Source organism: Ctenopharyngodon idella, chromosome 2 (genome assembly GCF_019924925.1).
Source record: "Ctenopharyngodon idella isolate HZGC_01 chromosome 2, HZGC01, whole genome shotgun sequence".
NCBI classification, from domain to species: Eukaryota; Metazoa; Chordata; class Actinopteri; order Cypriniformes; family Xenocyprididae; genus Ctenopharyngodon; species Ctenopharyngodon idella.
Genome location: NC_067221.1, coordinates 19,355,741 through 19,367,508, shown reverse-complemented (window position 1 = coordinate 19,367,508; position 11,768 = coordinate 19,355,741). Strand labels below are relative to the sequence as shown.

Genomic DNA, 11,768 nt, shown 5'->3' with positions numbered 1-11,768 from the left:
GTGGCCTTCAGCTCTTCTGCATTGTTGGGTCTGGCATATTGCATCTTCCTCTTCACAATACCCCATAGATTTTCTATGGGGTTAAGGTCAGGCGAGTTTGCTTGCCAATTAAGAACAGGGATACCATGGTCCTTAAACCAGGTACTGGTAGCTTTGGCACTGTGTGCAGGTGCCAAGTCCTGTTGGAAAATGAAATCTGCATCTCTATAAAGTTGGTCAGCAGCAGGAAGCATGAAGTGCTCTAAAACTTCCTGGTATATGGCTGCGTTGACCTTGGACCTCAGAAAACACAGTGGACCAACACCAGCAGATGACATGGCACCCCAAACCATCACTGACTGTGGAAACTTTACACTGGACCTCAAGCAACGTGGATTGTGTGCCTCTCCTCTCTTCCTCCAGACTCTGGGACCCTGATTTCCAAAGGAAATGCAAAATTTACTTTCATCAGAGAACATAACTTTGGACCACTCAGCAGCAGTCCAGTCCTTTTTGTCTTTAGCCCAGGCGAGACGCTTCTGACGCTGTCTGTTGTTCAAGAGTGGCTTGACACAAGGAATGCGACAGCTGAAACCCATGTCTTGCATACGTCTGTGCGTAGTGGTTCTTGAAGCACTGACTCCAGCTGCAGTCCACTCTTTGTGAATCTCCCCCACATTTTTGAATGGGTTTTGTTTCACAATCCTCTCCAGGGTGCGGTTATCCCTATTGCTTGTACACTTTTTTCTACCACATCTTTTCCTTCCCTTCGCCTCTCTATTAATGTGCATGGACACAGAGCTCTGTGAACAGCCAGCCTCTTTTGCAATGACCTTTTGTGTCTTGCCCTCCTTTTGCAAGGTGTCAATGGTCGTCTTTTGGACAACTGTCAAGTCAGCAGTCTTCCCCATGATTGTGTAGCCTACAGAACTAGACTGAGAGACCATTTAAAGGCCTTTGCAGGTGTTTTGAGTTAATTAGCTGATTAGAGTGTGGAACCAGGTGTCTTCAATATTGAACCTTTTCACAATATTCTAATTTTCTGAGATACTGAATTTGGGATTTTCCTTAGTTGTCAGTTATAATCATCAAAATTAAAAGAAATAAACATTTGAAATATATCAGTCTGTGTGTAATGAATGAATATGATATACAAGTTTCACTTTTTGAATGGAATTAGTGAAATAAATCAACTTTTTGATGATATTCTAATTATATGACCAGCACCTGTATATTGTTTTATTAAATTTCAGAGTTTCGGACCAGTGATCACAAAGGCATGATCACCTCATTTTTGAGTCTGGATCTAGGCACAAAAAGTAAGCCAAGATCACAAGATCTCAGAGTTCTGGAGGGAGTATATGGATGGAGCAAATTAGTCAGATACTGGGGAGCCAAATTGTTGAGGGCTTTGTAAACATACAGTAGAATTTAAAAATCGATCCTATATTTACAGGGAAGCCAGTACAATGCAATTAAAATAGGAGTAACAGGCACATACTTGCAAGTCCCTGTGAGGAGTCTGGCAGCTGCATTTTACACCAGCTGTAAACGGGACTGAGAGAGTTTAGTGAGTTTAGCACAGTGTGTATCCTATGGGGCAAGACAACCAAGGTCAAGGTCAACAACACAGTTCTCCTTAGGCCCGAATAGAATTATTTCAGTTTTATTTTCATTTAGGTTTAAAAAATTACTTGAAATCCAAAGCTTGAGTTCTTTTAAGCAGGCCAATAGCGGTCATTTTTATCATTTATGCTTTATGGGAAGATAGATTTGAGTATCATCAGCATATAGGTGAAAGGACACTCCGTACTTATTAAAAAGGCTAAAGGGAGCATATACAAGGAAAACAAAACCAGCCCGGGGACTGATCCCTGTGGTACTCCACAATACAGTGAAGCACCTGTTAGTCAAATAGGATCAGAACCACTGCAATACCATCCCATGAAGGCCCACTGATATCACCAAATAGGTCAACAGGACCTCATGGTCGACCAAATCAAAGGCAGAACTTAGATCTAATAGGACTAAAGCCATAGATTTCCCAGAGTCGGTTTCAGTAAAAATATCGCTTGAGACTCTTAAAAGAGCTAATTCAGTATTGTGTGATGCTTTAAAACCAGAATTTACAGTCAAATAAGACTGTAATTGAAACAGTACAACTTTTTCAAGAATCTTTGAGATAAAAGGTAGATTAGAAATAGATTTGATTTGTCTAAGAAAAAGAGGCAGGATAACATCCTGGGGACATATAGTTGGCTTTAGGTGACCAACAATCTCCTTATAAGACCAAATCAATAGGCTCAACCTCTGAACAAATATATGAACATAGCGGAACATCGCGCAAAGTGTATAGCCTACTGAATTAGACATCTAAGATCTTAAAGTTGAAATCGGATATGGTTTCACTTTCCACTGTTGATAATAGAGCTCTTTTGAATGAATACATATGTGTCACTCTTTGCCAATACAAGAGTTTACAGACGGTATGAGATGTAAATAGTGACCGCATTATGGAGAATGATCAGATATTTCTTTTAATTTTAATAAGTACGCTTGGCCAGCTTCAGAGAAGCCAATAGCCAGGCAAGAGACAGGTACATATAATATAACTATATAACTGGAACTGTTCCTTGATGTTCTTAGAACAGTTCGGCCCGATGGTGGAAAAGCGGCTTGATGCAGTCAACACAATTTGTGTAAAATTTGAGAAAATGAAATGAGATTTTTTTATTCATCTTCCTGTTATGCTGTAGAAAAATATTTAAAAATCATCACAGATGTGCCGTCTGAACAGCTGTGATCATGACATGATCTAAATCCCTGCTGATAAACTTCAGATGCATTTGATACAGATGTTGTTTGGAAGAACTTTGACCTACATTCCTTACCAAGTTCTTTTCTGTTTTAAATCTCATCCAGACTAGAAGGCAGCCTGCTAAACTCATGACTGTATAGCAAATCTAGCAGTCTGCTAAATTATAATTTCATTATAAACATCCAGCCAGATGGGGACATGTTCTTGTACCATGGTATTACAATGGTATACTTTGAATTACTTTGTATAAATACTATGGTACATTAAACCATTATGTTAACCATTATGTACAACCCGAATTCTAGAAAAGTTGGGACGTTTTTTAAATTTGAATAAAATGAAAACTAAAAGACTTTCAAATCACATGAGCCAATATTTTATTCACAATAGAACATAGATAACATAACAAATGTTTAAACTGATAAATTTTACAATTTTATGCACAAAATGGTCTAGCATCTCCTCTTCTTTTCAAAACAGCGTAAAGACATCTGGGCATGGAGGTTATGAGTTTCTGGAGTTTTGATGTTGGAATTTGGTCCCATTCTTGCCTGACATAGGTTTCCAGCTGCTGAAGAGTTTGTGGTATTCTTTGACGTATTTTTCGCTTAATGATGCGCCAAATGTTCTCTATAGGTGAAAGACCTGGACTGCAGGCAGGCCAATTCAGCGCCCGGACTCTTCTATGACGAAGCCATGCTGTTGCAATAACTGCAGTATGTGGTTTTGCATCGTCAAGGCCTTCCCTGAAATAGATGTCATCTGGAGGGCAGCATATGTTGCTCTAAAACCTTTATATACCTTTCAGCATTCATAGTGCCTTCCAAAACATGCAAGCTGCCCATGCTATATGCACTTCTGTACCCCCATACCATCAGAGATGCTGGCTTTTGAACTGAGCGCTGATAACACGCTGGAAGGTCTCCCTTCTCTTTAGCCTGGAGGACATGGCATCCGTGAATTCCAACAAGAATGTCAAATTTGGACTCGTCTGACCATAGAACACTTTTCCACTTTGAAACAGTCCATTTTAAATGAGCCTTGGCCCACAGGACACGACAGCGCTTCTGGACCATGTTCACTTATGGCTTCCTTTTTGCATGATAGAGCTTTAGTTGGCATCTGCAGATGGCATGGCGGATTGTGTTTACCGACAGTGGTTCCTTTAAGTATTCCTGGGCCCATTTAGTAGTGTCATTGACACAATCATGCCGATGAGTGATGCAGTGTCGTCTGAGGGCCTGAAAACCACGCGCATCTAATAAAGGTCTTCGGCCTTGTTCCTTATGCACAGAGATTTCTCCAGTTTCTCTGAATCTTTTGATGATGTTCTGCACTGTAGATGATGAGATTTGCAAAGCCTTTGCAATTTGACGTTGAGGAACATTGTTTTTAAAGTATTCCACAATCTTTTCACGCACTCTTTCACAGCTCTGCCCATCTTTACTTCTGAGAGACTCTGCCTCTCTAAGACATCCCTTTTATAGCTAATCATGTTACAGACCTGATATCAATTAACTTAATTAGTTGCTAGATGTTCTCCCAGCTGAATCTTTTCAAAATTTCTTGCTTTTTCAGCCATTTGTTGCCCCTGTGCCAACTTTTTTGAGACCTGTAGCAGGCATCAAATTTGAAATGGATTTAGTGGATAAAAGTGTAAAATTTCTCCCTTTAAACATTTATGTTATCTATGTTCTATTGTGAATAAAATATTGGCTCATGTGATTTGAAAGTCTTTTAGTTTTCATTTTATTCAAATTTAAAAAACGTCCCTACATTTTCGGAATTCGGGTTGTACTATGGTATTATCATCTGATATCTGATATACTGTACTTTTTTGTAATAAACAATTATCTCCAATTCTTTTGGCTTCTACAAGATACATTGACTTTTACTGCATAATATTTAACCGTTTATTATTAGCCAGTATGTCTGTCTCTAACAGAGCATATGTCTGCATCGCAAATGTACCAAAGTAAGGAAACTGTGTGTGTTTGGGCATGTAAGTAGGGCATCTAGGCTCTTCAAACTATAATAGGATGTACTAAAGCATCAAAACAGACTGCCAGATTTATTTCCAACTCTATGGTTTACACTTCACTCAAGTGCCTCACTCTAAAAACACATAAAACCACCCACATGCTTTCACCCTTGGCAGTCATCATGAGGATATCTTGACAACCTGAATGGACTGATAATATGTCACACTGCTTTAATAGGGTTAAAGTTCATTATATCTCTTGGGTTGAACCGTGGTCTGATTTTATACAGAGTCCCACAATATTTAGGACAGAGGGGACTGTATACAAGGTTCATTATTGGTTGATGATTGATGATTTGACTCAGTAGTCAATAGCACAGTAAACATATACAACTGTGTTATGGAAGCTATAAATGTGTTAAAATCAATAAAACACAGTAAGGTATTATTGCATTGCGTTATTATAATTAGGCTAGTCAAGAAATATATCACGTTGTTCACCCGTTCCATTTATACAACAGAGAAGTTAATATGATTAACATTTTGACAGTTGCGGTCACAATTACCTTTGTACCAGGAAATTCTGTGAGTGTAATGATCAGTCAGCGATATCTGGAATTGCACTTGAGGGATGGGAACAGGGAACATTCTCAGAACTTCACCTAAAGTTCTGGCAAGGCTTACCCAAAAATTATGAGCAAACCTTTTTCGAGTAACGTTAATAGAATGTTCGTTCAGTTATCTTGTCTTTAATAATGTTCTCAAAATGTTAGCAAAAAACATTGTTTATATACGTACGTTTAATTGCACGTTTGTGTAATGTTTTTTAAATGTTCAGAGAATGTTTAAAACTAACATTCCCATAATGTTGGCAAAATGACAAAATGGAATGATCCTTTAATGAAAAATGCCCCCTTAAGAACAATGTGGATTTACTTTTAAACTTACTTTTACTTTTTACTTTTAAGTTTAGCATGTGCAGGATTATGGTAATGCATCAGCCAATGCTCTATTAAAGGAAATAAGTAGAAACATTGGCTAATTTAGTTGTTATAGCACAACATGTCAAATATTAAAAGAGGGGTAAGATGGCCCCTGCACAGGTAGGGGGCCAACTTACCCTGAACCCTAACCCCTGAGTTCCATAAATAAACTATTATATTTAAAATTTTATTTTGAAAATTTAGTTGATAATAATTGAATAACCAATGACAGACAAAGCAGAATACCAGTAAAAGAGATTTATCTGAAAGGAAATACACTATATTGCCAAAAGTTTTGGGACGCCTGCCTTTACGTGCACATGAACTTTAATGGAGTTGGCCCACCCTTTGCAGCTATAACAGCTTCAACTCTTCTGGGAAGGCTTTCCACAAGGTTTAGGAGTGTGTTTATGGGAATTTTTGACCATTCTTCTAGAAGCGCATTTGTGAGGTCAGGCAGTGATGTTGGCGAGAAGGCCTGGCTCACAGTCTCCACTCTAATTCATCCCAAAGGTGATCTATCGGGTTGAGGCTAGTCAAGTTCCTCCACACCAGACTCGCTCATCCATGTCTTTATAGACCTTTCTTTGTGCACTGGTGCGCAGTCATGTTGGAACAGGAAGGGGATGAAATTGTCCAAAATGTCTTGGTATGCTGAAGCATTAAGAGTTCCTTTCACTGGAACTAAGGGGCCAAGCCCAATCCCTGAAAAACAACCCCACACCATAATCCCCCTGCAGTCAGGCAAGTACCGTTCTCCTGGCAACTGCCAAACCCAGACTCATCCATCGGATTGCCAGACAGAGAAGCGTGATTTGTCACTCCAGAGAACACGTCTCCGCTGCTCTAGAGTCCAGTGGCAGTGTGCTTTACACCACTGCATCCGACGCTTTGCATTGCACTTGGTGATGTAAGGCTTGGATGTAGCTGCTTGGCCATGGAAACCCATTCCATGAAGCTCTCTACACACTGTTCTTGAGCTAATCTGAAGGCCACCTGAAGTTTGGAGGTCTGTAGCTATTGACTCTGCAGAAAGTTGGTGACTTCTGCGCACTATGTGCCTCAGCATGCGCTGACCCTGCTCTGTGATTTTACGTCGCCTACCACTTCGTGGCTGAGTTGCTGTTGTTCCCAATTGCTCCCACTTTGTTATGATACCACTAACAGTTGACCGTGGAAAATTTAGTAGTGAGGAAATTTCACGAATTGACTTATTTCACAGGTGGCAACCTATCACGGTACCACGCTTGAATTCACTGAGCTCCTGAGAGCGACCCATTCTTTCACAAATGTTTGTAGAAGCAGTCTGCATGCCTAGGTGCTTGATTTTATACACCTGTGGCCATGGAAGTGATTGGAACACCTGAATTCAATGATTTGGAGGGGTGTCCCAATACTTTTGGCAATATAGTGTATTATTCTATGGCTTATATACAGGCATATGAAAAATTACATATTTAATTGCCTATATTTTAATTGAAGATAATATATCATAATAAAAACATTGTGAAATCAAATTGAATGATTTCACTCAATTACTAAATAGGTTTTACTGAAAGCATGCAAAGATGTCTGAAATGTCTGTACATCTAATTTTTAGAAATATTAAATAATAACCCCATTAATTACAATAATGGGGTCTGTTTTATCTTTTTACTTCAAAATGAATACTTTAACTTTTACTCCACAAATCTAAAAACATTGTGTCAACAAATCCCTCATTAACAAATAGACTTAATACAGTGTCATGGATCACTATTTTACAGACACAAAATTAGATCAATTAACCTCAAAACTGTTTCGACTGACTAAATCTCACAAATGTTGATATTCAAATGAAATGACAAAATAAAAAATAGTGTAGCCATAGATGAGATTTTGTGCCATCTACGATCAGATCTATGAACGTTAGTGATCTAGGAACACCGCTCAGAACTCGAGGATCAGAACTCAAGATTATTTAGAGATTCTGTTTTGTCATTTAATTAAACTGACTCACATCAGTCCACAAGAAGAACATTATGTAAGGTTGAAAAGGTCACATGATTAGTTGAGCTTTCTACATTTTTGTCTGAAAGACTCACACAAACACAGTAAGGTTGATGATAACACTTTATTACATTCATTTATCTCAACAGCAATAAGAACATGATTCTGAAATCAAATGTTTACTAAACCAAAGCCGGCCAGTAGATCATGAGGTAGAAGATTTCAAATGGTTTGGTGCTACATATGTTCAGAATATTCACAGCTGACAGGAAAGATGCAAAGATTGTGAGAAGCAAATTGCATAATTTATGTGCACATCTAATTATCTACAAATGAGACACATTCTAAAGGTTGTCCAGTGGGTATTTGGCTTTCTTCATCATTACAGTCAGCATCATTATGGGACCTGATGCAGTTTTTACTAAACACTCCAGTTGGTTCATACTGGCAAGTAATGTAATCCATATACTTGTTCTGCTTTTTTCGTTTACATTAGATCATTTTTAATACATCATCTGTACATAGTTTCAATGGAAGTGTGCAAAGCTTTTGGTGACGAATTCAAGGACTTGACCTAGCAAAACATTCTTGATATTTCAATGATTATCAGTCCAAGAAGCTTGTTCAATAAATAAAACAATCCCTCGAAAAAGGGATCAATTTTTCTAATTTTAAATAAATCACCCGAAACAGAAACTAATGGGTCCTAGGTAGATTCTCTGTGCCATGGAAAAATAAAAGAATGCATTTGATCCGTGACACATGCGGCTCAAAGTGACTCTTCAGTAAAACTAGCCAGAATCCAAAGTGACAAAAAAGTCTGTCATATATATTAATAATATCGGCATTTCTTAAAATGTAAACAAAGCTTTTTCTTTTAACATCCAAAAAGTCCTAAACATCAAAAGATAATCCATTCCTGAACATTCATATTCTCAGACATACCATATAAGCTAGCTAGCTAGCTAGCTAGTTAGTTATCCTTATGAAATGGGCATTGTCTTTCCTGTTTCACTAATATTAATTGTCTCTTTTTGGAGTGGAGTTTGGGATTGTGTCATCATCTTAAGACATTTACAGTGTGCAACTCCAAAACATTCCCAGCTATTTCAAAATAAGAATGTTTCAATGAAATATGATGATTAATAGATGCTAACTTCAGACAAAATGACCTTTTGACTCAATGACCTCAGTTAAAGCATAAAGAGGTGGTTAATACATCAGGCATGTACTAACTAGCTTTTACAATCATGAACACCGGCACACATCGGCTGTTGAAGGCCGGAATCGAGAAGATCATAAATAGCTTTCTTTAGATATAGCGAATGTTGATATCAGTAAGTGAACTTTGTGGGTTAATTGAAACATCCGAACTTGGATGACTGACAACTCTGAGGAGCAAGGAATGGTGTTTTGGATTACGTCAGGTAATATCTTTGGCAAGATAAAAGATTTTTAGTTTTTTTCACCTTGATGACATGGGTTGGGATTACCCAATGAAATTCCACCAAGACTACACATCTAAAATCATCATGTGCTGTCATGTGAGCTTCCATCTTGAGGAGTTTATAAGTCTTTGGTAAATGGCGTTGATGATGAAAAGTACATAAAGCAGGCAAGAAGAGCAGTAGTAAGTCCTTTTGTCTTGAGACAAAAAACCCTGAGATTTATATATATATATATAGGACATATCTAAGGATGTCCGTCGCATTGTCCTTGCGTGTTAGGACACGCAAAATCACCAACAAACAATGTCCTGAAAGCTTTTTCAAAATTAAAAAAAGGGAAAACACACAAGGCAAACGCACAACATCTGTATCCTGCGTAGTATCTGTCACTTGGACATTTCTTCAGAGTATCTATCCTCAAATGTCATCCGAGGTAGTGCTGACTGGAGACCCCATGAGAATATCAAGGCTTATTCTCTTTATCAGAGTTCGAGAGTTATGATGCTGGAAAACATCTTCTCTATGCGTTGGCCAAATGGTTGAAGGGAAACGGAGATGTTGAGATTAGATATGGCGGCCTGTGAGGAAGTAGAGGGGACGGTCCTCGCTGCAGTTGGCCGTCTGAAACTCATCTCGCAGACGAAACTGCCACTCATCCTCCAGCTCCAAACGCACAATAGTCTGACGCAAAGAGCTCCGGTCCTGACAGATCACACACAGCGTGGCACCTGCAGGATGAGTGAAAGAAATGATGATGATTTAAAGCTTCTTATTGGAAGTCCTTAGAGAGATGTGCTATTACTTTTATAGCAGCTCTAGTGAACGTTAATATTTAAAGGGATAGTGCACCCAAAAATTAAAATTCTGTTGTCATTTATTCACCCTCAAGTTGTTCCAAATTTGTATGAATTTTTTTCTTCACAAAAGAAGATATTTTGAAGAATATGGGTAACCAAACAGTTGATGGGCCTCATTGACTTCCACAGAATGAAAAAAAAAAAAAAAAACTATGGAATTCAAAGGGAACCATCAACTGTTTGGTTACTGACATTCTTCAAAATATCTTCTTTTGTGTTCAGCAGAAGAAAAAAATTCATACAGGTTTGGAACAACTTGAGTGTGAGTAAATGATAGAATTTTAATTTTTGTGTGTACTATCTCTTTAATATGCAGAGTGGGATTTTGGAGCAATAAGTTTAAACTGTCCATTTGAAGTTAGAATTTGTTCTTAGAATTTTTAGTCCTAAAAACAGGTTTTGTGTTTGAGATTCTGCTTATAATTAAAGACTACCATTCCAAAGATTGGGGTCAGAAAGATTTTTTTTTTTTTTTTTTTGAAAGAAACTAATACTTTAATTCAGCAAGGATGCATTACATTGATCAAAAATTACAGTAAAGTGATTTATAATGTTAACACTTGTATTCATCAAAGAATCCTGCAAAAAATACATCATGGTTTCCACAAAAATATTAGGCAGCACAACTGTTTTCAACATTGATAATAATAAGAAATGTTTAGCAGCAAATCATCGTACTAGAATGATTTCTGAAAGATCATGTGACACATAAGAGAAAATTCAGCTTTGCCATCACAGGAATGCATTATATTTTAAAATATATTAAAATAGAAAATGGTTGTTTTAAATTATAAAAATATTTCACAATATTACAGTGTTACTGTATTTTTTTTTTTTTTTTAATAAATGCAGCCTTGGTGAGCAGAAGAGACTATTTTCAAAAACATTTAAAAATCTTACTGACCCCAAACTTTTGAATTTTAGTGTACATTGGTGCTTTTGTTAGTTAATTTTTATAATATTTTGTATATTCCAGCTGTAAGAAACCCGGCCTCACCTTTGAGGAAGTTGAATTTCTTCAGGAGGCTTGAAACGACAAAGGAATCGCACAAATAGAGCAGCAGCCCACTGAAGGCCACGCATTGATGATCCACATTCACAGAGTGAGGCCGAGAGCTCATGTAACACACCTGAATCTGTAAACACAAACAAAACACAACTAATTAACTAATATGCACAATAGAATCTGCTTTCAGTCAAAAGTGCATCAATTAATTCTTTTTATTTCCTGACCAGTCAATACTTATTCGTTGATAGCTAACTGTTGTTTTATAAGAAAAAGAGCGGCATGAACATTCTGAAAATTCTCCTTTTCTGTTCCATGAAAAAAAAAATAATTACAGCACACAGGTCTTAAGTGATTTAGGCAAGTAATTAATAAAAACATTTTCATTTTTTTGGGTGAACAAGCAAGTGTGAGACCCCAAATTTATATTTTTACCTCTGGTCCGAGGTTGAGGTAGCCATCTATGGACAGCACGGGGTTAGCGCTGTTACAGAGGGCCAGAGGAAAGAGACGATGGCTACAGGACTGCAGAAACTTCTCCAGCAGGAACTGAGCCGGCGCAGACAGAAGCGTGTGTTCACTGTCCGGAGCGCACACATACTGAGATGCACACACACGCACCGGGGTCTCCATCCTCTGCAGGAAAAGAGAGGAGGAAGAAGAGGTTGTTATATAATATAATATAATATAATATATAATCTAATATG

At 37.8% G+C, this 11,768-nt stretch overlaps 1 protein-coding gene across 5 annotated transcripts in view; it reads right to left on the bottom strand.

The window, feature by feature from the left end:
- Positions 1 to 7,860: 7,860 nt before the first annotated feature.
- Positions 7,861 to 11,768, bottom strand: part of greb1l (GREB1 like retinoic acid receptor coactivator) — a 57,320-nt gene continuing 53,412 nt past the window's right edge. For all 5 annotated transcript variants that reach the window (XM_051916004.1, XM_051916019.1, XM_051916029.1 and 2 more), the window contains exons 32-34: positions 11,497 to 11,697; positions 11,053 to 11,191; positions 7,861 to 9,926 (exon numbers count right to left, since the gene is read on the bottom strand). In XM_051916004.1, coding sequence (XP_051771964.1) covers positions 9,763 to 9,926; positions 11,053 to 11,191; positions 11,497 to 11,697 — 504 coding nt within the window. In that variant the 3' untranslated portion in view covers positions 7,861 to 9,762. The remainder of the gene's footprint in view (positions 9,927 to 11,052; positions 11,192 to 11,496; positions 11,698 to 11,768) is intronic.